This window comes from Martes martes, assembly GCF_963455335.1.
Source record: "Martes martes genome assembly, chromosome: 14".
Classification (NCBI taxonomy): Eukaryota; Metazoa; Chordata; class Mammalia; order Carnivora; family Mustelidae; genus Martes; species Martes martes.
Window position 1 is genome coordinate 52,857,396 of NC_137902.1, and position 27,795 is coordinate 52,885,190.

Genomic DNA, 27,795 nt, shown 5'->3' on the forward strand with positions numbered 1-27,795 from the left:
GCAGGGGCGTTCCCAGCTGCCGCCGCGATCCTAACGGGCTCGGGCGGAGGCCCCTGGCGCTCCGCCTCCCCGGGCCCTCCCCCGGCTCCATCTTGCTGGCGACCAGGATTGGGCTGTGACGCTGCTTCCTCGGGTCAGGTGAGGAACGGCGCCCCCTCCCCCTTGTGTGCCCCTTTCCCGGGTCACCTCGCTCATGCCAGCTCTGAGGTGCGCGGTCCGGGAGATGGCGGGGCCCGGCGTGTGTCCCCGCGGTAAGGGTTCCGTGGAGGTGCCTGCGGGCCTACGGGGCGGCGGGCGTCTCGGCGTGTGGGTCTCAGGATCCTGGCTCCCCTCGCGGGGGCTTTCGGCGAAGGCGCACAGCATTGGGGTAGACGAGGTGGCCGGCCTCTGTGCCACTCGGATGCTCGATGGTTGGAGAACAGAGGGAACAGTGACACCCCGCGCGCAGGCAGGTGGACCACAGGTGGAGGGATTGAGGCCAGAGGATGGCCGTGCTGAAGTGACCTCGAGGAAGGCTGAGTAGGGAAACCAGCAAGGAGCAACGAAAGCTGTCTGGCTGGTGACTAGATTTTCCGGTGACACAGCAAATTTTGGGAAATTTGACCTGTGCTTCACTAGGCCTGGAACAGAATGCTTAAGCCTAAAATTGTACGTTGCCTCGAGTTTATAGTTCTTGAAGCTGTTCTAGGAAATAGCATTCCAGATTTGGTTCCTCTTCCCTGAGCAGCCGCAGAAGTGTGCTGATATCAGGCCGTCTGTCCTGAGTGAACACTTCCTATACAGCGTGGGGTGGCCGATGTCTACCATGGAAGTGACGGAAATGAGAAGTCCTAACTACCTTTAAACTCCCTAGTATCTTCTATCTGATAGGGAGCTGATCTGATAATCTGATAATTAATTATAGCGTAATGAATTACGTCTCAGGCATAGAAGGAGTTTCAAGCACTAGATGGCAGGGAGAAGAGAGAATTTTGGCCACTCCAAATTTAAGGTGTTTTTTAGTCCTCACTGGCAATGGCTGACTACCCTGTCCCTTACTCTAGTTTTTTTATCCAAAGACCCTTTATGACTGATTTAAATCGGCCTTCCCCACTAAGAGGCAGGTTTTGGGAAATTGTAGTAGTTCCTGTTGGCCATTTTCATTTGCCCTTTCTGTTTCATATTTGTTTGATAGATCTAAGATAGCTGCCTCTTGCGTTCCTGGGCTTCTTGCCATCTTCAGACTCCTATAGTGAGACCCACCCCTTTTAGTAGCTGACTCACTGGGTGGAGATGGTTTGGAGAACCAAGAATGATTTCTAGTCTTTTAAAAGTAGTTACGGATGGAGAATGTTAAAAAGGACATAAAAGCTTTTGTTTGCCAGTATAGTCTTATTACTCCTTGGTCAAAATGAGTAATTTGTTGAGTCACCCTGGAATTTGTTTATTTTTTTGCAAAAGCTTTTTAAATCTACCTTTTGAATAGACGATACATGCACAACTCCAAAAGGGCTAAAAGTACATTGAAAATTGATTTTCCATCTCAGTATGCCTCAGCTGGCCTCTTTGGAGGCAGCTACGGGTTTCTACCTTTTTGAGGATACCTTCAGAGATATTCTCCTATGCATACAAGCAAATAAATGTATTTTCTACACTTATAATTGGCAGTTTATGCAGTTTTAACCTTGCCTCTTTCCCCCACTTACTGTGTTTTAGAGATGGGTTTCATGTATGAGTTAAAAAATACGATTCATAGACCAGCAACATCAGCATCACCTGGAAGAATCTCATGTCAGAAATGAAGCAGAGTTTGGATTTTTAACAAAATTCCCAAGTTATTCACATACACATTAAAGTTGAAGAAGTAAAAAAAAAAAAAAGGTTGAAGAAGTACTGTTTTGTCTAGTACGTTGTTCAAAGAAGGGAGAGAGATTTGAGCTTGATAAGTCAGGGAAGGGGAGTGAGCCGAGGCGTGAGGGCCAAGTCAGTTAGTAACAGTGGCTGAAGCAAAGACATGTTGGAAATGGTTCAAGTGGTAGAGATTTCACATTGGAGGTTAGGTATTGTTAAGAGATAAAGTGAATAGATAAATTGGAGCCAGTACTAAGAAGACCTGAATGTCAGTCCTATGAATTTTCATGTGATACTCCAGCAGCAGTCTTTGAGGAGTTTTGACCTGAAGAGTGATATACTGAAGGAGGAGCATTTCAGGAAAATTTAAGTATGAGCATATGCAAAGACATAAATAGAAAAGTAATTTTAGTAAAATAAGCACCAAGTGATGAACACCTGGTCTAAGGATATGACCATGAGAATAGAAATTATGGGAAGAGTAGAAGAGGCATTTCAAAGGAAAAAGAAAAACATTGGGTTATTTACTGTACTTAGTAATAGGTAATTTAAATAGTGGTACTAGTAACCAGATTTTTTCCCCCAGGTTTTTGTTCAAATCCCAATCAGCCAATATACATATGGTATTAGTTTCAGGTGTAGACTTTAGTGATTCATCACAACACCCTGTGCTTATCACAAGGGCCATCCTCAATACCCATCACCTGTTTAACACCCCACCCTCCCGCCCAGTAAGCATCACTTTGTTCTCTATAGTTAAGAGTGTTTTTTGGTTAGATAGAAGATATTAAGAGTGATCTGGTGGGGAAAAAATGAGTATTTAAGTCCACACCAATATTGAAGGTCTCCTGGCTGGCTTCTATCTTAATATAGTCCTCATTCTTTTTTCATGATTGTCCATCTTAAAATTATATCCCACCTTTTGCGTTGCACATGGTAGTGTTCAACGTCCCCGCCAATGTATCCATCACCTTTAAAAACAATTTAAACCTCTGATCATCCTTTAACTCTCCAATCTTAGTACAGTGTTTTAAGGTAGATGCTAAAAAAATGATTATTTGACTTTATGTAGGTATATTTGCCAGGCATATTGTATCTGATCACCAGTAGTTTTTTTAAGATATGGTCAGGCTCTGAAACGGTATTGTTTTGAATGTTTGTTTTTCCCCCTCTGTTTATTTGCATTGTTTTAGGTTAGTGGTGTTTTCTTTGAATGCAAAAGGCGTTTACGCACATACATACGTATGTATATATTTGTGGATTTTTGCTTCACCCTGGCTGCATTTGTTTTACATGAGCTGTGTTTTATTTTAATTTAAATTCAATTAATTAACATATAGTGTATTATTAGTTTCAGAAGTAGAGGTCAGTGATTGATCAGTTGTGTATAACACCCAGTGCTCCTCACATAGTGCCCTCCTTAATGTCCATCACCAGTTATCCCACTCCCCTCCTCCCCTCTAGCAACCCTCAGTTTATTTCCTATGATTAAGAGTCTCTCATGGTTTGTATGAGCTGTCTTTAAAAAAAAAAAAAATTATTATGGAAGAATTTAAACATGCAAGAGTGGACAGAAGAGTGTATTGAATACCCACATACTTGTCACCCAGCATAAATAATCCACTCGTGATGATCCAGTTTCATCTATACTCCTGCCCAACCCTTTCGTATTATTTTGAAGTGATTCCAGGATATTACAGCATTTTATATATATTCAGTGTGTATCTCTAAGAGATCAGATGCTTCACAAAAATCATACCAATATGACATCTAAAGATGTAATAATTTCTTAATATCATCAGATAAATAGGTTATTGTTTGCATTTCCAAAGAGGAATGAGCTTCTTTTGAAGAAAAACACTTTGAATTCATTATTCTTTTTAGAGAGGGAGAGAAAGAATCTTAAGCAGGCTCCACGCCTAACACAGAGCTCGATCTCACAACCCAGAGATCATGACCTGAGCTAAAATCAAGAGTCAGACACTTAAACAACTGTGCTACCCAGGCACCCCTCAGTATGGACTATAGTTCAGGAAAACCATAGAGTTGATAAAAGGAGATTTCTCAAAGATTGCAGATAATAAATGAAGAAAAAATGATAGAATTAGATCTAGGCATTGATTATCAACCATGAAAAAGAGAGACGGCTGATCATTTATGTGTTTCCTGATAGAAGCAAACAATATTTTCTAAGTATGTGTGCCAAAAAAGTAATCTGATCAAGCTTCTAGATCTGACCACAAATTTGTAGTAAGTAAATAACTGTTAAAGATTATCATGGAGATTCAATTGGCAAAATCCAGATAGAGGGAGATTTCAAGACAAACTGTCCAGTTCCTTCAACAAGTAAGCTGCACGGAAAAAAAATAGCAGAGGTGAGGCTTTTAAAAGAGATTTAAGAGACATGCCAACTGATTAGACTATATGGACCTTATTTGTATACTGATTTGAACAACCAAACTGTGAAAATTATTTTGAGACATTTGGGTAAATTTGAACACTGAGTGGATATCTGATAATAGGAAATTAAAATTTTAAAGTACAATATTGGTAAATAACTGTGGCTTAAAAGAGTCTTCTTTTTACAGATAGTATATTGACATATTTATGAGTAAAAGGATATGATGTCTAGGGAATTGCTTTAAAATGATCTAGGGAAGGGGCACCTGGGTGGCTCAGTCAGTTAAGTGGCTGACTCTGGCTCAGGTCATGATCCCAACAAGAGTCCTGGGATCAAGACCCATGTTGGGCTCTGTGCTCAGTGGGGAGTCTGCTTGTCCTCTCCTTCTGTACACCCCCACCCCACCCCCAGCTTATGCTCTCTCTCAAATAAATAAAATCTTAAAAAAAAATAATCTAGGGAAGGGTACCAATGCGATAGAATTAACTATGGCTTCATAATTATTGAAACTGAACATGAAGTTATGTGAACTTTCATTATATCAGGTTGAACCACAAAAAATTTGTATGTTAAAACAGGATTTCAGTAATGCCATGTAGTTCAATCTAACAGTATTCTAAAATTTTTCAATTTTCTGTAATAAATAAGTACAAAATAAAAAACAGTAAAAATACTTAAAAGACGATAGAAATTTGAACACTGACATATTGATGATATTATGGTTTTATTTTAAAAACATCCCTGTTAATTAAAAAAAGTTATGTTTGTAGGTATATATAGTGAAGTATGTATAGGTTAAAATGGTAACATGCCTGGGATTTGCTTCAGAATAATCCAGTGGAGTGATAGGGAAGGAATGAGAGTACTGAAAAAAAAAATTGGCCATGAATTAGTAATTACTGCAGCTGAGTGTTGAATCTATGGGGTTTCTTACACCACTAACTTTACTTTTGAGTAAGTTTGAAACTTATAAAAAGGTGTGTGTGACTATGGAATGTTAACTTTTTTTCCCCCAAAGATTGTATTTATTTATTTGACAGAGAAAGACAGCGAGAGAGGGAACACAAGCAGGGAGAGTGGGAGAGGGAGAAGCACCTCCCCGCTGAGCAAGGAGCCCGAGGTGGGGCTGGATCCCAGGACCCTGGGACCATGACCTGAGCTGAAGGCAGATACTTAACCAACTGAGCCACCCAGCACCCCCAGAATGTTGACTCTTAACCATTGTTTCCCATAATGTTGCATCACCAAATGAGGGGATATCTGTGGCACCTGAAAAGCCTTTATTTTAATATTTACATGTTCATTTTAATGTTACCTTCTCAAGAAACTCTCATAAGTTTTCCATTTATGGGAGTGATATGAAGTAATCATAAAATAAATTTAAGTGAAAAATTATTTGACTTAAAAGATACTCTGTAAATATTCTATAAGTAATAGGACTGGTAGTATTCCACAAATAGTACTGGTAGTATTCAGATATGACAGATTGTGTGGTATGAGGAGAATGAAGTTGGAACATTTACTATGCTTTACTGACTCTACTGGTGTGAATGGTGAAATGAAGAAGCATTTTACAAACTTTGCTTATACCTTTACTATCTACCTATTGAATGCCTGACAGACTCTTTTGAAAGAAGATAATATTTTGTATAAAACTGTATGACAATATATATCTTCAAAGGACTTAACCCTTATAAAAAAAATTACAGAGGACTTTTGTTGTTGTTACAGAATGTCATACCCAGGCTATCCCCCAACAGGCTACCCACCTTTCCCTGGATATCCTGTAAGTATTGCCACTTAAAGAGTCACATAACTTGTGTACTTGGAACCAGCATTGTATAAGACTAGCCCATGACAGATCTTACTGGTACGCTAGAGTAGGGGTCATAATCTCAATCACCCAGAGGTACTGAGTAGAAGAAGTGTGTTGGGTGGGTATTATGGACAAATGAGAGGGCACTTGCCTCACTTAGGAAAGCCAGCATCTACTCAGCTGTAGCCTGAGCCATGGTGGGAGGCTGACTTAGTGTTGCTAATACTCCATCTCTTCAAGTAAAACCTGAAATGTGGATTTGATGTGAAATTGCCTCATCTTTTTAAAGTGGAAAATTAATTTTTTTAAAGGTTAAATGTTGTATGAACCAATAACACATATATGTAAGTTAAATCCATCCCATGAGTCACTGGTTTTTAGCCTTTGTATTAGAAGGTTTAAAATAACTAAGAAGGGCTTGACTCAGCAAATTGCAGTAGATTAAAGGTCCCTGGATTTGTATTTCTGAGACTGAGTATTTGAAGTTCATTTCATAAATGTGCTACTAGTTTCTGCCTTGTTGATGTCTAGACTGTGAGGACTAAACTCACAGCTGAGACATTTAAGTGAGAATTATGCATTTCAATTTTATACTCCCTAACTGTGTAAGGCTTCTTTCTAACTCTGGGAGAATGCAAAGAGAGGCCTATGCAGGTTAATGAGAATGTGTGAGTCCTTATATAAAATGAATAAATAGCTCTCCTGAATTTATCATAGGAGTGATGAGAATTATGACTATGTTCCCAGGCCCCTATATCCTGAACCGGACTCTGGCCACCATTTTGTCAGTGTGGGCTAATTTCTGAAACGACAACCCCAACCTCTAAGTGACTTTACACAATAAAAACTCATTTCTTACTACTTCAGTTCCTAGAAGTCAGTGGTGGGAAGGTGGGAAGGTGGGAGCAATCAAGGGGGCTTTAGTCCATGTAGTCTCTCAGGTTCCCAGGCCCCTTCCACACACTGGCTCTTCCATCGTCTAGTGCCATAGAGTCCTCCCCTGGATTCTCTGCTTCCATTTGGCCGATGAAGGAAAAGAGGATGAGAGCATATAGAGGATTGCACAGGTTTTTAGGGGCCAGGCTGGAAGTGGTGTACATCACTTCTGTCTCTGCTCATTCACCAGTACTCAGTCATATTCTACTTAACTGCAGGGGAGTCTGGGAAGGGTAGTCTAGCTTTATGGCCAGAGGAGAAAGTTCAGTGAATATGTGACAGTCTCTGCCACTCTCAGACATTGTCTAGTCTGAACTGGGCTCCAAAATGTCACACCCTATGTATGACTCAGGTCAATTTTCTTCTTTTTTTTTTTTTTTCTATTATGCAACAGGTTCAGGTGTGTTACAAGAGAGCTGTGAATTCTCTTTAGGGTAGAGAGCTGTATCTTTCTCGTATTTCCAGGTGCTAGAAAAATGAAGAAACTGATGAGCTTTATTAGTTTTTCTGTAAGCCTTGAGGTTTGTAGAGAGTCTAGTTCTTACTCCCTAATAGAGAAACAGACCCCTCTTGCCTGACACTGATTTAAATAAAATTTAACTGAGTTCTGACAAGCAAGTGTCCTGACAAACTGTACACTGGCAAACTAGTAGAAGATACCGAGACTTTTAGTGGGATTTTTTTTTTTTAGATTTTTTATTTATTATTTATTTGACAGGGAGAGAGATCACAAGTAGGCAGAGAGGCAGGCAGAGAGAGAGGGTCAGGGAGAAGCAGGCTCCCCGCTGAGCAGAGAGCCTGATGCGGGACTCGATCCCAGGACCCTGAGATCATGACCTGAGCTGAAGGCAGAGGCTTAACCCACTGAGCCACCCAGGCACCCCCTTTTAGTGGGATTTTTAAGATGTAAAAGAAAATCTAGGTCTTAACAATTACTGCTGTTTCTTTTTTTTTAGGTGGGTCATATTTCTGTGTGATCACATTCATTTGAAAAATTTTCTTATTTTTGCAGCCTGCTGGTCAGGAGTCATCTTTTCCCCCTCCGGGTCAGTATCCTTATCCTAGTGGCTTTCCTCCAGTGGGAGGAGGTGCCTACCCCCCAGCCCCAAGTAGTGGCTACCCTGGAGCTGGAGGCTACCCGGCCCCTGGAGGTTATCCAGCCCCTGGAGGTTATCCTGGTGCCCCACCACCAGGGGGAGCTCCATCCTATCCAGGAGGTGAGTAATGGGTTGTGGCATTAGTGATGATTTGGGTTGCTTTTTTTTTGGTATGAGGTTAGAGATGCTCTCAGCCTACTCTCTACCAAAGACGGTAAGAACCTAGCTGGCAAGATGGAGGGATAAAGGTTCTTAGGGAGTATGAAAGCTGGAAACAGTCTTAAAAATTCTGTCGTGAAAAAAGAATAAATCTCATGGTAAAAAAGGACCAGTATATAACAGTTTACTTGGTTATTATTATTATTATTTTTAAAGATTTTATTTATTTATTTGACAGACAGAGATCACAAGTAGGCAGAGAGGCAGGCAGAGAGAGAGGAAGAAGCAGGATCCCCGCTGAGCAGAGAGCCCAATGCGGGGCTCGATCCCAGGACCCTGAGATCATGACCTGAGCCGAAGGCAGAGGCTTAACCCACTGAGCCCCCCAGGCGCCCCTGCTTGGTTATTATTTTTTTTAAAGATTTTATTTATTTATTTGTCAGAGAGAGAGAGAGAGAGAGAGAGAGAACAAGCAGGGGGAGCGGCAGGCAGAAGGAGAAGCAGACTCCTTGCTGAACAAGGAGCCCAATGTGGGACTTGATCCCAGGACCCCAGGATCAAGACCTGAGTTGAAGGCAGACGCTTAACTGACTGAGCTACCAAGGCATCATGTTGATTATTTGTAATCTTTAGAACTGATTAAGTTCAGTTCAGTTAGCATGACTGTGATCTTTAAGACAGCTTTGTTAAAAGGTAAAAAAAACTTAGCACTTTTGTATTATAAGTTATTTACGCAGATGAATGAAATAAAAATTTTGTAATGGAGAAGGAATTGATAAGTTGAATTTAGACCAGAAGAGACCTCTGTTATAGCATTAATAGCCTATTTTTTCCCACTGTTCTTAGTAGATATTTTCCTGAAGTTGACTCTTCAATCATAAGAACTGTCACTATATTTATTCTTTTTTCTAGTTCCTCCAGGTCAAGGGTTTGGTGCCCCACCAGGTGGAGCAGGCTTTTCTGGCTATCCACAGCCACCCTCACAGTCTTATGGTGGTGGCCCAGCACAGGTCCCATTACCTGGTAGGTACCAACTATCCAGAGAAAAACAGTAGTATGCTGTCTTAAATCTTTCAGTTGCCATTGAGAGAACTTAGTTTATGTTTGGGAGAGCCTTAAGTAAACTTTATTCTAAGTACTTCTATAAATAATTTTAAGTATATGGTCTTGTGAAATGGACTGATTTATTGGAAAAGTTTAATCAGTAATATGGAAATAAGTACCCACTTTTTCAATTACAAAATATCTGTTCCAAAGCCAAAAAAGCAAAACATTTAGAAGCTTCTCTGCTCACTCCCATACCACTCCTAAACTCTCAGAACTATGTCCTGACATCCTTTCCAGGTGAAATCAGAATTTAGTTTGCTTTGAGTGTTTAAAGAAAAAAAAAAAAGGATTATTTGTTAAATTGTGTAGAACATGAAATATTTTAAAAGGTTCTTAAGACCAAAATTGGTATTCTTTCTGTTCTTTTAGAATTTTTATTTATTTGATAGAGTGCAAGCAGGCAGAGTAGCAGGTGGAAGGAGAGAGAGAGGCAGGCTCCCCTCTGAGCAAGGAGCCAGATGTGGGGCTCAATCCCGGGACCCTGGGATCATGACTTGAACCGAATGCAGTCGCTTAACCCAGGCGCCCCACCAAAGTTGGTTTTCAGTTCAGTGAATTATAATATTAAAAAGTTTATCCTGGGGTGCCTGGGTGGCTCAGTCGTTAAGCATCTGCCTTCGGCTCAGGTCATGATCCTGGGGTCCTAGGATTGAGCCCCGCATCAGGCTCCCTGCTCAGCGAGGAGCCTGCTTCTCCCTTTACTGCTCCCCCTGCTTGTGTTCCCTCTCTCACTGTGTCTCTCTGTCAAATAAATAAATAAAATCTTAAAATAAATAAAAAGTCTATCCTAGTAATTAACATGGTGTGAATGTTCTCATATCTTTTCCATATTCATAGTAGTCAGTGCCATTTTGAAAAATTAAATCCTTTAAGAACTGTTTACTATATTTTTTTTAAATGTGTAGGTGGCTTTCCTGGAGGACAGATGCCATCTCAGTATCCTGGAGGACAAGCTCCTTACCCAAGTCAGGTACATTAGAGATTTCTAAGAAGCAGAGGAGATGGTTTATTATAGTCACTTAAGATTCTAATCTTTGCTCTGGTAGACTCATTGCTCACTTTAGTCCATCTTTTGCTGTAAGTGTGTCCTGATTTTAAGAAGACAAGCATAGGTCTCTTCCCACAGGTGATGATACTCATAACTTTTCCATAGAGATTCACTTGGGTTCTTGGCGTTGGTTTTCTTTTTCTTCTCCCCTCGCTGACAGTTAAAACTATGAACTTGTGTGACTGAGTAATTGGTATTTCTGGCAGTGTTTGAGAAAGTGTGGATTTGTTTTCTCTTTTTACCCTTATAATGTTCTACTCTTTTTTCAGATCAATGCAGAATCCTTTCCTTCCTATCCTGTTTTCTCTCCTGTTTCTTTGGATTATAACAGTGAAGTGAGTAAGGTTTTCTACTGTTCACTAATTACTAGGTCTCCTGTATGTGCCTTCATTACTTTCTGATTTCTCGTGTATTTGTCTCTCACAACTTCCTTGAGGACTCAACTATATCTGATTTATCATTTTGTCCTTGTAGTGCTTGACAAGGCTTTAACCATCATAGCCAATTAATGTTTGTTGAATTGATTTCTCAATAGCCCTGGGTGGTCTCCCATATATCAAATTTTTGCCCCATCTCTGTATAGCCCTTTATTTTAATACTGTTTAGTTTTTAATTACCTTGTTAATTCTTTTATATCCTATGCAAGTTACCAGGAACACAAGCAGTATACTTTTATGCTTCTCTTTATCTTGATTTTCTTATTTATTAATGTACTATTTATTCATAAAGATCTATCATTTTCAAGCTTTTTTTAAAGCTGGGCTGGGAGGGGGGTTACAGTGTTGGAAGCGAAACATGTTAGCTGTTTTCTGGTTTACTTTCTTGATTTAAGGTATTTGAGCTCCAGAGAGGTTAAGAAACTTGTCCAGAGCCACACAGCTAGTGAAAGACAAAGCTAAGATTAGATCTAGCTCTTCTGACTCCCAGACCAGTGGTCTCCCTGTCAAACAGTGCTGCTTTGCTGATACTGTAAATGATATTCCTCCAAAGCACATAGAGAATTGCTTTTGATCCTTTTTTAATCTTTTTTTTGATCCTTTTTTAATTGAAGTTGATTGTTAATCATATTATAAATCTATAACTATTTTAGTAATGTATGAGAATTTTAATTTTATTTTAGCTTAAGCATGCTCATGGTTTTAGAAACATTTTATGACTGAATATAAAAGATTTTCAAACATAAGACACTAAAAATGAAACACATATACACTTGCAACTCCTGTGTAACAATTATTACCTTAAGATAGAACTAAAACCAGTAGGTGGAAGTTTACTGAGTGGTAGATTTTGGAAGATCTTTTACATGGACGTGGAGCAGGGTACCTTGTGAGGAGAGAGCTCCCTGTCACTGAAAGTCATCATGTAGAGGGGGTGTGTGTGTGTGTGTGTGTGTGTGTTTAGGAAGGTGAAAATTTCTGTCTTGGTTGGGCATTTGGGTCAGGTGACCTTTCCTGATTGACCAAAATTTTGTTTTTCAGCAGGAAGGTTGGCATCAAATGAATGTTGAAGGGTGGAATTCTTGGTGGCAGATAGTGTGGGCTTTGCTGTGCTGAGAAATTTTCCCTGGTTTGAATTTTGACCCCTAGAACATAGACCCTGACTTCCTTTAATTCAGTATAATGGCTGAAGGATAGTATTTTTGATGAAGATTCACTTCAAATGTAGAATAAGACAATTCCATTTTTTCCTACAGATGAAAAATGGAGTAGTTTTTTAAAAGATTTTATTTATGTATTAAAAGATTTTATTTATTTATTTGACAGAGACAGTGAGAGAGGGAACACAAGCAGGGGGAGTGGCAGAGGGAGAAGCAGGCTTCCCGCCAAGCACGGAACCAGATTGGGGCTTGATCCCAGGACCCTGGCATTATGACCTGAGCTGAAGGCAGATGCTTAACAACTAAGCCACCTAGACGCCCCGAGATTTATTTTTTTTAAGATTGATTGATTGATTTTAGAGAGCACACACACACATGCACATGTGGTGAGGAGTGGCAGAGAGAGAGTTTTAAGCGGATTGCATGCTATGTGGGGAACTTGACCTGGGGCTTGATCTTATGACCCCAAGATCATGACCTGAGCCAAACCTGCACCAAACCACTACACCACCCAGGCACCCCATTTATTTTAGAGAGAGAATGCCCCCACAGTGCAGGGGTAGGGGCAGAGGGAGAGAAAATTCAAGTGGACTCTGTGCTTGATCTCACGACACTGCGATCACCATCTGAGTCGAAACCAAGAGTCAGATGCTTAACCGACTGTTCACCCAGACATCCCGGTTTTTGTTTGTTTTTTGAGAAAGAAGAGGATAACAGAACATGAGACTCATCAAATAGTACATGTTGAGCATTAGTTTCTCTTACTGCCTAGTCCAGTGTATTATAAACAAAGGCTTTTTGCCCTACTTAGGTTTTAATGAAGGTGGTTACATCAAAGGAAACTTGCTTAGTTTTCTTTGATACCATAAGACTCATATAAAGGCTTATGTTGAAAAAAAAATTATACTTGAATATTTGGAGTTGGTAATGGTTTCAGTTTTTTCTTAAAACCACTATACAAAAAAAAAAAAAAAACAAAAAAAAAAAAACCACTATACAAATATTTGTTAGTTCCTTGCTTATATTCCTGGCTTAGAAACTTCAGAGTACAGGATGGTTGTTAGAAAAAAAATGTTGGTTTGGGAATATAGGTAAGTGTGAGAAATTATTGACCCTACAAATGTTTGCTAAAAGGTGGTTTGTTCCCTTTATCCCCTTTTACTTTGCTCCTGTAGTTGCTGGCATATTGCTGTATTCAGTGAGTATAACTTTAAATGCAGTTTCAGTTGCCTAAAAAGCAATTGAGTCATTTTACATTTTGCAGTCATGTTGAATACATCTTTATATTTTAGAGATAATGAGTAAAATAAAATATATTATTAAAATTCAGTTTTGGGGCACCTGGGTGGCTCAGTGGGTTAAATCCTCTGCCTTTGGCTCAGGTCATGATCCCAGGGTCCTGGGATTGAGCCCCGCATTGGGCTCTCTGCTCAGTGGGGAGTCTGCTTCCCCCTCTCTCTCTGACTGCCTCTCTGCCTACTTATGATCTCTGTCAAATAAATAAATAAAATCTTTTTAAAAAATTCAGTTTTAAGAAACTGTGGTGGGATATCATCTCACTTCATCCCATCTCTCTTAGGCCCTGATTTGAATAGTTTAAGAAAACTATTGAATTGTTTCCTAGCTGTGTATTTTTAAATTTTCAAATAATTTCAAACTTTAAAAAAGTTATAAAGATTGTATATAGGGAGATTCTGGGTAGCTCAGTCAGCTAAGTGTCTGCCTTCAGCTCAGGTCATGATACCAGAGTCCTGGGATCAGGCCCTGCATTGGGCTTCCTGCTCCCCCGGGAGCCGCTTCTCCCTCTCCCTCTGCCTGCTGCTCTCCTGCTTGTATTCATTCTCTCTCTGTGTGTGTCAGATAAATAAATAAAATTTTTAACAAAAAACTGTAGGGATGCCTGGGTGGCTCAGTTGATTGGGCGTATGCCTTCGGCTCAGTTTGTGATCCTGGGGTCCTGGGATCGAGTCCCAGGTCGAGCTCCTTGCACAGTGGGGAGCTTGCTTCTGCCTCTGCCTGCAGCTTCTCCTGCTAGTGCTCACTCGCTCTCTCTGACGAATTTTTAAAAAATTGTACATAGAATTCCTGTATACCCTTTACCCAGATCTTCCGATATTAACTTCCTACATAAACACAACACAGTGATCAAAATCAGAAATAACAATGATATAATAATATAACCCAGCTTATAGACCTTATTCAGGTTTTACCAGTTGTCCCCATAATGCCCTCCTTTTCTGGTTCAGGATCAAATCCAGTATGAAACATAGCATTTATCATCATGTCTATTAAGTTTCCGTTCCCCCCCCATTTTTATTTTATTATTTTTTAGTAGTCTCTCTGCCCCACATGGGTCTTGAACTCATGACCCTGAGATCAAGAGTCACATGCTCTACTGACTGAACCAGCCAGGCACCCCTCTTACGTTTCCTTTTTTAAATTTTTTTAAAGATTTTATTTATTTGACAGAGAGAGAGATCACAAGTAGGCAGAGCAGCAGGCAGAGAGAGAGGGGGAAGCAGGCTCCCTGCTGAGCAGAGAGCCCAATGCAGGGCTCAATCCCAGGACCCTGGGATCATGACCTGAGCCGAAGGCAGAGGCTTAACCGACTGAGCCACCCAGGTGCCCCTTAAGTTTCCTTTAATGTGACACAATTCTTCAGTTTTTATTGTTCATGACCTTCACATTTTTAAAGAGTGCTACTACTACTACCAGTTATTTTGTAGAAAATTCCTTGGTTTGGGTTTGTCTGATACTTTCTCATGATTAAGATTAGGTTTTGCCATTTTGGAGGGAATATCACAGAAATGATCTTGGATCCTCAGTGCATTATATATCAGGAGGCTTATTCTGTTACTGGAAATGATTGATTTTGATCACTTGGGTCTGCCAGGTTTTCTACTATACTGTTACAAACTATGCAAATACCTTGGTTTGCATCATACTTTTAATAATTTTAGCATCCATTGATGATTCTCTCCGGAAACAGTTACTACCATGGCATTTGTTATACTGATTTTTAAATTTCCCCATAGATTTGTATTTTTAAAATACAGTCCCTATTTTGCTTTCTGGTTTATTTCCTATGTCATCAATGAAGAATATTCTACCTCCCAGAATCTCCGATCATTGTTCCCTTTCACTTCGTGCTTTCTTATTAGAAAACATTTTATTTTATCTTTGATAATGAGGGCCTGTAGAAGAAATCAGAGATACTGTCAAAATCATATTGCCTGGGGGCACCTGGGTGGCTCGGTCAGTTAAGCGTCAGCCTTCAGCTTATCATGATCTCAGGGTGCTGGGATTGAGCCCTGCATTGGATTCCCTCCTCAGCGGGGAATCAGCTTCTCCCTCTGTCCCTCCCCCTTGCTTGTGTGCTCTCAAGTAAATCTTTTTTTTTTTTTTTAAAGATTTTATTTATTTATTTAACAGACAGAGATCACAAGTAGGCAGAGAGAGAGGAGGAAGCAGGCTCCCCACTGAGCGAGAGCCCGATGCGGGGCTCGATCCCAGGACCCTGGGACCATGACCTGAGCTGAAGGCAGAGGCTTTAACCCACTGAGCCACCCAGGCGCCCCTCAAGTAAATCTTTTAAAAAAATTATATTGCTTGTCCGAAACCTCATTGGGCGTCTCAGGGTCTACTTAACTAAAACCCTTATTATATCATTGTCTTTAAATCAAACACTGCTGCTCATCTCACACTATCCCGGGATCGATCTCTTTTTTCCTCCTGTTCTACTAAGAAGACTCAGGAAGATTTTGGCAAGTTTCACAAGCTTGACTTTCTTCTCTCCTAAAAGTTTGGCATTTAGCTGTCTTTTGGCAGGAAGGGAATAGGTCTTTCTTGCCTGCTCCAGAATGAGCCTTCATAATAAAATACTCATATCCTTTGTCGTAAAACTTAAACATGGCCTCCTTGACTAAGAGTGTTGACTGGGGAAGTCTTAAGTCTTCTTGACAGCAGAGAGTCCTGACTTTTTTTTTTAATTTATATTTCTTTTACTAAAGATGTTGAGTATTTTTTCATGTTTCTTTTTTCTCCAATTTTATTGAGATATGAGTGACCTGTAACATTGTATTAGTTTTGGGTGTACAATATGATGATTTGATTTGATCTATTTTTATTTTTTTATTTATTTTAAAATTTTATTTATGAGAGAGAGTGCGAGAGAAAGTGAGCCAGGGGAGGGGGAGAGGCAGAGGGAGAGGGAGAAGCAGACTCCCCACTGAGCAGGGCGCCGGATTTGGGGCTCAATTCTGGGACTCCGGGATCCTGACCTGAGCTGAAGTCAGGCACTTAACCGACTGAGCCATCCAGGTGCCCCGGTGTATTTTTATATTATGAAATGATTAGCACAGTAATTGAGTTGGATTTTATGCCTTGTGTTTCAGCCTGCTGCAATGACTCAGGGAACTCAAGGAACAGTCCGACCAGCTGCCAACTTTGATGCCATGAGAGATGCAGAAATTCTTCGTAAAGCAATGAAAGGTTTTGGTGAGGAAAAAAGGTTTTTAATCTTATTTATATTTTGATTGAATCTAAAGTACAAATAAGCTTTATATTATAAGTCAAATTTATGTGTCCACTTGTGTACATGACTCAGTGTAGTCTGGCACCAGGCACCTTGTAAGCATCTAAGAGATGTTGTCAAGGAATGCCCGGGACAGAATTCATCCTTACTTAAACATGTATGGTTCTTTCAGGGACAGACGAGCAGGCAATTGTGGACGTTGTGGCCAACCGTTCCAACGATCAGAGGCAAAAAATTAAAGCAGCTTTTAAGACCATGTATGGCAAGGTACATGTATTTTTTTCTTTTCTGGCCACAGACAGTGGCCTGTAGACTTCACATTTATGTCAGGTTGGGTACTATCTTTTTATTAGTGCTGGTGGTGTGTAGTAGAGACGACTAGATTTCAGACACCCCAGGAGTGGTGTGTTCACTATTTCTCTTAAAAGCCTTTCTAATTTTGGAATAGTCCTTGATCTCATAGTCCTACTTGTACCTCAGATGATGTCTGATATATGATAGATGCTCAGTAGAAAGTAGATTATGGCCATAATAGCATAACTGATAATAGATAAATTTATATATAAAATAGGTAGATAGATAAATAGTATAATAGAAAAACAGTTTGGTTCTCAGCCTGCTCTTTACAGTGGGGTTCAAGGACTTTTTATACAGGCCCTGCTTTTTCTTGGTGTTTGACATCCTCTTCCACTCCTCTTCCTCCCTCTAAACATACCCTGTATTAGGATGCATGCAACTTTTTGTCATTCCCTGCACACATCCTGGTCTTTCATAACGCTGTGCTTCGTATACATTGTTCTCAAGGCCTAGAACACCACTTCCTCTTTTTTTTTCTTCATGGCAAGCACCTTCTGGAGGATTTAGCTTGCATCAGCTACTCTGTGAAGTTTCTCTCCTTTCTCAGGGCAGAGTTATGCTGCCATTTTCACTGCCGTACAGTCACATTTTGTAAAACCTCTGCCATAAGGATTGGATCTCCTTGCCTACTTCCTGCAGCAGTGAGCTCCCCTCAGACAAACCATGTCCTCTTCATCTGGGCATTTGCAGCACCAAGTACAGGAGTAGTAACGAATAGCCACTTAATAAATATTTCCTGAATGGATGATCAGTGACAAAATCCAGCAAGATTCTAGGGCTAAAAAGCGCTATTGCTTCTGGATATGAAGGGGAAAGCTGGATAGCATTATTTTTCCATTTAGATAGAAGTCCTAAAATTTCCTAACATTCTCTGGATCCAGTTTACTTTTGTCATAATAGGAATAGAGGTTCATTGGTTTGTCCCACTTCACCTATTCTACTCTGCCTTACTCTCTCTGCCTGGCCCAGGTCCACTTCTTTAGTCTTAAAAAGCTGATTAAGTGACACAAACTCTAGATTTCCTTACAGTTCCACATCAGATTCACTTCACTAACAAAATTATTTTCCTTGTTATGAATCTCTTTAGTTAATATATATCCTATGCTGTGATGTCCTGAATTTTCTCCTATATCAGTTTTGAATTAAAACTAAATTCACAGCCTGTGTTTGTTTTTTGTTTTTTGTTTTTTTTGTTTGTTTGTTTTGCGCCCAGCCACCTTTTCTCTTGGCTTCCTGGTTTTTTTAAAAAAATTGATTAATTAATTAATTTTAAAGATTTTATTTATTTGACAGATAGAGATCACAAGTAGGCAGAGAGGCAGGCGGGGGTGGGGGGTGGGGAAGCAGGCTCCCTGCTGAGCAGAGAGCTCGATGTGGGGCTCCATTCCCAGGACCCTGAGACCATGACCTAAGCCAAAGGCAGTCAGAGAAAGACAAATACCATATGATTTCACTCACGTGTGGGATTTAAAAAACAACACAGATGAGCATAAGGGAAGGAAAAATAAGGTAAAATCAGAGAGGGAGACAAACCATCATAAGAGACTCTTAACTATAGGAAACAAACTGAGGGTTGCTGGAAGGGAGGGGATGGGGGAATAGGGTAACTGGGTAATGGACAACATCAAGAAGGGCGCTTGATGTAATGAGTACTGGGTGTTGTATGCAACTGATGAGTCACTAAACTCTACTTCTGAAACTAATAATACACTATGCTAATTAATTGATTTTAAATTAAAAAAATAGGGGTGGCTGGGTGGCTCTGTCGTTAAGCGTCTGCCTTCGGCTCAGGTCATCATCCCAGGGTCCTGGGATCGAGCCCAGCGTCAGGCTCCCTGCTCAGCCAGGAGCCTGCTTCTCCCTCGCCTCCTGCCCCTGCTTGTGTTCCCTCTCTCACTGTCTGTTTGTCAAATAAATAAATAAAATCTTTTAAAAATTAATTAATTAATAAAAAATTAATTTGCGTGAGTGTAACAAACTCTAAATGTATATATTTACTTGTTTTTAGTATATACTATCCAAAGTTGAAATTTTAGGCTTTCATACAGCAACTCAATTCCATTTTCCATATTTTTCTTAAAAAAATTTAGGCAGTAAAATTTGGAGAACACACATACTTAGTTTGTATTTGTAATTAAACAGGATTTAATCAAAGACCTTAAATCAGAGTTAAGTGGAAATATGGAAGAACTGATCCTTGCCCTATTCATGCCACCTACATATTACGATGCCTGGAGTTTACGGAATGCAATGAAGGTACTGTGTGTCGTTTACTTTGTGTATTTTATCCTATTTCAAATGTAAAACCCCACAAATTATGGCAGTTTTGAATTTACAGTGACAGCTAAATCAATACATTATATCGTATCATCTGAATATAGAGAGAGCTTTGCAGGTCTGGAGGCCAAAGAAGTATTCGATGGAATAGTAAGATTTAATTACTTCCAGCAGTTTTTTTTTCCCCTTCTTTTTTTTTTTTTTTTAATTTGTTTTTCTTTTGTATAATTCTCCCTTTCTTCATTTCACACAGGGAGCAGGAACTCAGGAACGTGTATTGATTGAAATTTTGTGCACGAGAACAAATCAGGAAATCCGAGAAATTGTCAGATGTTATCAGTCAGAATTCGGACGAGACCTTGAAAAGGATATTAGGTCAGATACATCCGGGCATTTTGAACGTTTACTGGTATCCATGTGCCAGGTGAGTATACCATGAATGTATGTTGATAGAAGGAACATTCTTCACTTTCTATGACCAGTGAGCATTCCTTATTACTTTTAGTATTTAACTCACTCGGAATCTTGCCATCGTTACGAGGGGCAACACAGAATCCAACGTACAAATTTCTTTGTAGTCACAATTGAGATTTATTTCTGCAGATCTGGCTTTTGTAAGGAATTAGAAATTAGCTTCTTTAGGGTGCCTGGGTGGCTCAGTGGGTTGAGCCTCTGCCTTCGGCTCAGGTCATGATCTCAGCGTCCTGGGATCGAGTCCTGCATTGGGCTCTCTGCTTGGCGGAGAGCCTGCTTCCCCCTCTCTCTCTGCCTGCCTCTCTGCCTACTTGTGATTTCTCTCTGTGTGTCAAATAAATAAATACAATTTTTTAAAAAATTAAAAGAAATTAACTTCTTTAAAGTTATATGGAATCAGAAATCAACTTGAGGCTCTATATTTTAGGCTGGGGATGAAATCTTATACTTTAAGCTTAGCATTATACTGTCAGTTAAATTGGACCATCAACTGAAAATATGCAGGACTGTTACGAAAGTGCTAGAGGAAGTGAAAACTGTGAGGGGAGCCAGAAATGCAGAAACATTTCTCGGACTTCACAGTAATGTGATGAGCACCTTCCTTATTCTGATTTCCCAGATGTGCTGGAGAAGTGGCAGAAAATTCTCCAAATAGAGTATTTGGAATGATATTAAACATACTTATAGATGAGATGATCAAGGTTTATTTGAAAGAAATGATGCAGAAGACCAGCAAACTGGTTCAGTATCAGGAGTCAGTGGCTTTCCTGCTAGTATACAAGGTTGGACAGTCCCGAGGGATCTGAGAGTAGACGACATGCTCTTCAGAACAAAGGGAGATAGTGGCAGGAAACAGTGCACCAGAGTCAGTGGATGTGGACATGAGAAAAGAAAGCAAATGGTTGGGAAGAAATTGAGTTTACCTATGATGGAATAACAGAGTAGGAGAGTGGATTGGCATTTAAAAACGACAAGAAGAAGAAACACAATAAGAAGACAAAAGCAGGAATAGAGACTTAACACTCATTTTTTAGTGTTATTAAGTGATTATTAAGACTTTATATGAGGTGCTGAGTTTCTTTATGCAGAATTCAAAGCCTGGCTACTTTACAAAGTAAAGGGACCTCTTTCAGGGAGTGAGCAGAGGAATGGCTTCCCAGGAAAATGAGATTGGTGTTCTGTGTTTGAGTCCAAAGGCAGTCATCTGGAGAGTTTTTCCTGAACATCTTTCATGTGCTGTCTTTAGTCTCCCTTTTAGAATATGCTTCTGTATATTCCTTGTGCCCAGTGATCTTAAGGATACAGCATCCCACCTTCAGGAACACCTCTCTCCATTTTGTTCCACAGACAGGCATAGAGACTCTAGAGGGCAGCCTTTCCTTCTTTTGGATTTGTGTTTCTATTTTTGAGAGAAACCAAATGCCCATCTAAGCTTAGCTCTTGCTCAGACCCAGAGCTCCCTTTCCAGCTCTCTCCTTCCTCTTCCCAGGGAAGAGTTTGGTATACAAATTGGCACAGTCTAGCAGAACTTGAGTTATTTATAGCTTCTTCTAAAAAGTTCTTGTGTCCCTTGTATGTATACAGTCAGAATTTACATGATGTATCATTACACTTGGCTGAAGGAAAGGAGGTTCACAAAGCCTCCATATTATATATTCCCTCCCTTGACTTAAATTCTTTGAGGGCAGGGATCTTGTCTTTCTTGTGTCCCTACCACTGAGCACATCCTGTTGGTTCACTTTGTCTGGAGAATCCTGACTAACAGAGACTCACACAAAACAAGTGCTCTTTAGCTTGTAGCTGCATGAATGAAAGCAGACTGGAACTCAGTATAACACATATTGATCTTAAATCCCAGCTAAGGAAAATTATAATTTCTTCACTTGAGTGATAGTTTATATCTCCTAGTAGAGATGTTTTTCGTTTCTTTTTTTTTTTAAGTAGGTTTTTTTGTTTTTAATATTTTATTTATTTATTTGACAGACGGAGATCACAAGTAGGCAGAGAAGCAGGCAGAGAGAGAGGAGGAAGCAGGCTCCCTTCCGAGCAGAGAGCCCAATGTGGGGCTCGATCCCAGGATCCCGGGATCATGACCTGAGCCAAAGGCAGAGGCTTTAACCCACTGAGCCACCCAGTCGCCCCTAGAAATGTTTTTCTTTTTGGTTTTTTTGGGGGGAGGGGGAATGAAGATATACATGACATTGGGAATGAAGATATACATAACAAACTTTATGCATTGATCTTTTGATAAATTGATAAATTGACAATTGATAAATTGTCCCTTTAAGTCCAAAAGTGACTAGACTTTTAAAAAATATTTTATTTATTTGACAGAGATCACACGTAGGCAGAGAGGCAGGCGTCGGGGGCGGGGAGGGAAGCATGCTCTCCACTGAGCAGAGAGCCTGATATGGGGCTTGATCCCAGGACCCTGAGATCATGACCTGAGCTGAAGGAAGAGGCTTAACCCATTGAGACACCCAGGTGCCCCCAAAAGTGACTAGATTGTTAAAAAAATTTTCAGTAGAACTTGTATCATGTTTTCCAATTCTTGCCTTCCTCTCTTGAAGGGAAATCGTGATGAGAACCAGAATGTTAACCACCAGTTGGCTCAGGAAGATGCTCAGCGTCTCTATCAAGCTGGTGAGGGAAGACTAGGGACAGATGAATCCTGCTTTAACATGATTCTTGCCACAAGAAGCTTTCCTCAACTGAAAGCTACTGTGGAGGCTTATTCCAGGGTATGAGTTTTTTTTTTTTTTGAAGATTTGGCTTCAGTTTTAAGTTGTGAAAATATTTTAACTCCTGTACTTCTTATTTGCAGGTGGCTAATCGAGATTTGCTAAGTAGTGTTGCCCGTGAATTTTCTGGAAATGTTGAAAGTGGTTTAAAGACCATCTGTAAGATACTTTTACGTTTTGCTTTGTTTTGTTTGTAGATGCAAAAGCTTTGAATAGTTGTTTCCATTAAGTGATGAAATTAATATAGCCTCCTGGGAATCTGCTTAGGCAGAGGCTGAGCCAGTCCTATGTTTTTATATATGTAGTTCCCTATGAATGGTGAAGGTGTGATCAAAGGGTTATTTGGAATTATTTGGTCTTCATTCTGTATGCCTTTCATGAAGACTGAGCAAGAATTACAGTAGATGTAGTATTTCCATTGAAGTGAATGGGAAAGCCTTAAGGAACTACAAGTGTGACCACACAAAGCCTCATTTTGAGCTCCCAAAAAATGTTTTGTTTTGTTTTTTTTAAAGATTTTATTTATTTGAGAGACAGAGCATGTGCGGAGGTTTGTGGGAGGGAGGGAGGGAGGGAGGGAGGTAGAGAGAGACAGACTGCCTGCTGAGCAGGGAGCCTGATGCAGGGCTCAATCCCAGGACCCTGAGATCATGACCTGAGTTGAAGGCAGACACTTGACTGAGCCACCCAGGCGCCCCAAAAAACACCTTTTTAAAAAAAGCTTATTTATAATCTCTCCACCCAACATGGGCTTTGAACTCACAACCCCAAGATCAAGAGTCACACAGTCCACTGACTGAGCCAGCCAGGTGCCCCTCAAAAAACACCTTTCAGATAAGATCCAATGAGACCCCTTTCCCTTTTGAAATAATAATAAAAAAACAAAAACTTTCTGGTGTTCTTTGAGATGTCCAATGAAATGGAAATTTAATTCTCATGGAGAATATATGACTAAAGAGAGTGTTATTAACACATTGGTATTAACAATTGAGTGTCCTACAGATAGTACTGTAGTAATTGTAGGTAAAGCAGTCATGTAAAGTTAGTATATTTCTACCATCTGCAGGAAGAGACTTTGCTAAGTTAATCTTCCTAAGAGAAAATGTCAGACTTATTATCATTCTCAAATTTTGACTCAAATCTGTTTTTTATTTTTTATTTATTTTTTTAAACCAGTTTTTTTTTAAAGATTTTATTTTTTATTTATTTGTCAGAGAGAGAGAGAGAGAGAGAGAGCGAGCGAGAGCGCACAAGCAGGCAGAGAGTCAGGCAGAGGTGGAGAGAGAAGCAGGCTCCCCGCCGAGCAAGGAGCCCGATGTGGGACTCGATCCCAGGACCCTGGGATCATGACCTGAGCCGAAGGCAGCAGCTTAGCCCACTGAGCCACCCAGGTGTCCCTATTTTTTATTTTTTAAAAGATTGTTTATTTATTTATTTGACAGAGATCACAAGTAGGCAGAGGCAGGCAGAGAGAGAGGGGGAAGGAGGCTCCCCGCTGAGCAGAGAACCCGAAGTGGGGCTGGATCCCAGGACCCTGGGATCATGACCTGAGCTGAAGGCAGAGGCTTTAACCCACTGAGCCACCCAGGCGCCCCACAAATCTGTTTTTTTACTGGAACGTATCTCCTATCCTTCTGTCAGCCAAATGATTTATTTGATGTCTAGAATTCAGATTTCAGTCATTATTTCTTTTAAGTAAGATATTTACTAGGGCACCATTGTCACAGATTTTCTCCCTTGAAGGGGAAAAAATGTAAAGAATCTAAGCTATTGCATCTATGGAGAAAAACATGGGATTTATTGGCTAGAGGGAATCCTCTAGAATTAAAGGTATCCTGTCTGATGCAGCTAGAAAGATGGATGAATGCTGAGAAAAATCAAGATTTCTGAGGTGACTATAAGGAAGGATCAAAGGCAGGCTCGAAGTGATAAATGAAGCTGGAGCATGGATACCTTGTCAAGGCATCACATGTGAAGTATCTTTGACTTGCAGTGCAGTGTGCCCTGAACCGCCCTGCCTTCTTTGCTGAGAGGCTCTACTATTCTATGAAAGGTGCTGGCACAGATGACTCCACCCTGGTCAGGATTGTGGTCACTCGAAGTGAGGTGAGGCTTTCTTTTCTTGTCTGATTCTACTGGATTTATTTTTTTTTAAAGATTTATTTATTTGAGAGGGAGAAAAAGGGAGAGAGAGAACGAGAGAGAAAATGCAGGGGGGTGGGTAGAGGGAGAGAATCTTCAAGCAGATTCCCCCACCCAACCTGAGTGTGAGCCCATGGAGGGCTCAGTCCCAAGGCCCTGAGAGCATGACCTAAGCTGAAATGAAGAGTGACATGCTTAACCAACTGTGCCACTCAGGTGCCCCTGATCTTATTGGATTTTGAATGTTGATTTCCTAAAGGTTCCTCAGCTGACAATTAGGAAGGATGTTCTCCCTTTGTCACCTCTGGTAGAGGTTATATAAAGCACAGTGTTCACTCTCCTCATGCCGTGAAAGAGGTTTGGGTTGGGGAAACAAACCACTGTGCCGAAAGATTTTCCTACTTGAGAAGGTCTGCGGAGAATACTGATTTATATCCAGTTGGAAAATGTTTATCTTTTCATTTTGCTAATGTAAAAAATTGTATGACAGATTAATCCAATTGGATATAAAAATTCTTGAAATTTAGCATGTCTTCTAATTATAAAATTATTTCTAAAACCTTTTTCTCTTTACCTAAATATACCTCAAATGCTTTCCTTTCTTTGACTTTCGATATTTATTGCACTTCTTTCTTACTTGAAAGAAAACGTGCCACTAAATTATGGTAGAAAAGGTAAATCATTTTTCAAAAGACAACAATCATATGGTATTTTTAAAAAACTTTGTGTATCTATACTCAGACCCAAGTTTTCTAAGCATGATCTCCTTAAATCGCAATAAAATATATACAACATAAAATGTAACATTTTAGCCATTTTATTTATTTATTTATTTATAGATTTTATTTATTTATTTAACACAGAGAGAGATCACAAGTAGGCGGAGAGAGAGGGGGAGTGGGGCTCAATCCCAGGACCCTGAGACCATGACCTGAGCCCAAAGGCAGAGGCTTAACCCAGTGAGCCACCCAGGCGCCCCACATTTTAACCATTTTAAAGTATGCATTCCAGTGGCTTAAATTAAGTACATTGACATTGTTGTACTGCCATTACCACCACAACTTTTTTACCTTGTAAAACTGAAAATCCATACTCATTATATAATAATTCACCATTCTCCTTTCTCCCCAGCCCTTCTACTTTCTCTTCTATGAATTTGACTACTCTAGGTAACTTGTATAGGTGAAATCATACAATATTTACCCATTTGTGACTGGCTTCTATCACTTAGCATAACATTTTCAGGACTTATCCATGTTGTAGCACGTGTCAGAATTTCTTTTTAAGGCTGAATAATATTCCTCTGTATATGTAGATCACCTTCTCTTACTCATCTGTCAGTGGACACTAGGATTGCTTCCACCTTTCAGCTCCTATAAACACAGGTGTACAAATATTTGCTTGAGTCCTTGCTTTTCACTTTTGTGTATATACCTGGACGTGGAACTGTGGTATCATATGGTAATTCTGTTTTATTTTTTTAGTATATGTGCTGCTGAAGCAGGCACTCTGTTTTATTTTTTTGAGGAATCACCAAACCTTTTTCTACAGTGGCTGCATTGTTAAATTCCTACGAGCAGGATACAGGGGTTCCAGTTTCTCCACACCCTTTCCAACACTTGTTATTTTCTGTGTTTTTGAGAGTAACCTTCCTATCAAATGGTTTTATTTTTTAAATGGTTTTTAAATAACCAGTATTTTGAGAATAATAGATGAAAATGGTACCACCCTTCTTCAGTATTTTTACAGAGTAGTGAATCCACTCTTCACTGGGTGATGCCAGCAGTGGTATGAATGCTAGCTGTCAAATGTTTGTCACTTGGTGTTTTTTTCTGCCCTCTGCTTTGATTATAATTAGGCTCTTTTCACTGTTAAAGAATAATTCTAATCTCAGTTTTCTTTTAACAGCTTTTTTCTAATATCAAAAATATCTCTTGCATGCAGATTGATCTTGTACAAATAAAACAGATCTTCAGTCAGATGTATCAGAAGACCCTGGGCACAATGATTGCAAGTGACACAAGTGGAGATTACCGAAAGCTTCTTCTGGCCATTGTGGGCCAATAGGAGGGATTTTTTTTTTTTTTTTTTTTAAATAAATGAAGCATATCCTTCAGTGATTGACCTGCATGCAGCAGTATCAACCATCACCTAACCAAAAGAGCTTTTTACTAAGGACTGTGTCAGGGTATTGTGCTTGGTTTGCACATGTGGTTACTGCCTTAATTCCAATGTTATTTTTTTCTCTATATACAATCAATTTGAAGCCATATCACAATGATATAGTACTAATGCAATGGTTGTAAGGCATAATTCGCACTGTTCTTATCCTAATCAGGATCCCAAATTGAATAAAAAATCACAACAATTTCTAAGTCTGCATAATAAAGCTGAATAAAAGAAAAAGTTGCAAAACTCTGCCTTCCAAAGCACATGTAGGTCCATTGGACAACTATAGTTGGTAGTATATCAAAACTGTATTACTTTTTTAAAGATTCAGCTCTTTGGACCTAGAAGAGTAATTTACATCTTATTTTACATAAATTGGTATTCTATATTTATAAAAATTAAACTTTTCATGTAGGAAAAGGATGAGTATTGCCTGTAGCAACTTTTAAAAAAGGGATTATATGTTTATATGCATAAAATATATAGCCTACCTTTATGTCTACTAAAACTCCCTAAATATCTTCATTGTTCAGTGGTTTTGAAAAAAAAATTATGAAAGACTTTAAAAATTAGTAACAATTTAGTCATGATTCAAGAAAGTGAAGCTTGACAAATAGGAGGTGCTCAATTAGTGAATGAAGCTTATAGTATCTCTGGGAAAATTGGATCCTAGCTCCTTGGAGTAGTTCAGGAGCTCACTCAGTGGTGTAGCAGGATGATTACAAAACCCACTGGTTTATCCCCACTACTATGCAATTACTTATTGAGTATACTGAGCATTATAATAGGTAGTCAGGACAAATACAAAGAAAGAAGATTTGTAATATACTGGGGATTCTAAACAAAAATTAAGATACAAAAAAACCTGTAAATGTTAGGTAAGTTCTGTTGAAGATGAGAACCCTATTCTATGTGTGAAGCTCCCCAGCACAAAGCAGAAATTTTAATACAGAATTGGTGAGTGAGTGTACTAAGAATTGAGAAGAACAGTAAATATCAATTGTAGTTCAGTGAACATTGTTTTTGTGTAAATACCAAGGGGCATATAAGGTGGTATAAGATACAACCTTATTCTAAAGGAGATAGATGTCTCTCTCTACAGTTGTGAAG

At 39.6% G+C, this 27,795-nt stretch overlaps 1 protein-coding gene across 4 annotated transcripts; it reads left to right on the plus strand.

Moving 5' to 3' along the window:
- The first annotated feature begins 76 nt into the window (after window positions 1-76).
- Window positions 77-27,694, plus strand: ANXA7 (annexin A7). Of its 4 annotated transcripts, none has more exons than XM_080822539.1 (14): window positions 77-138; window positions 5,963-6,017; window positions 7,996-8,200; window positions 9,152-9,262; window positions 10,252-10,316; window positions 10,664-10,729; window positions 16,386-16,488; window positions 16,698-16,792; window positions 19,025-19,138; window positions 19,413-19,583; window positions 22,204-22,374; window positions 22,458-22,533; window positions 24,368-24,480; window positions 26,461-27,694. In XM_080822539.1, exons 2-14 carry the CDS (start codon window positions 5,964-5,966, stop codon window positions 26,581-26,583), a joined length of 1,467 nt encoding a protein of 488 aa, XP_080678665.1. In that variant the 5' UTR covers window positions 77-138; window position 5,963; the 3' UTR covers window positions 26,584-27,694. The 4 variants fall into 4 exon arrangements, with proteins under 4 accessions (XP_080678665.1, XP_080678667.1, XP_080678666.1 ...); XM_080822540.1 differs by lacking the exon at window positions 77-138 and adding an exon at window positions 180-251; XM_080822541.1 differs by lacking the exon at window positions 10,664-10,729.
- Window positions 27,695-27,795: the final 101 nt, after the last annotated feature.

What these genes read in the sequence shown, in the direction of transcription:
- ANXA7 (XM_080822539.1), top strand. Translation starts at nt 5,964, where the DNA reads ATGTCATACCCAGGCTATCCCCCAACAGGCTACCCACCTTTCCCTGGA. An exon ending in AAGCTCCTTACCCAAGTCAG is followed by an intron (nt 10,317 to 10,663) that starts GTACATTAGAGA and finishes CTCTTTTTTCAG; the next exon opens with ATCAATGCAGAATCCTTTCC. An exon ending in CTTTGGATTATAACAGTGAA is followed by an intron (nt 10,730 to 16,385) that starts GTGAGTAAGGTT and finishes CTTGTGTTTCAG; the next exon opens with CCTGCTGCAATGACTCAGGG.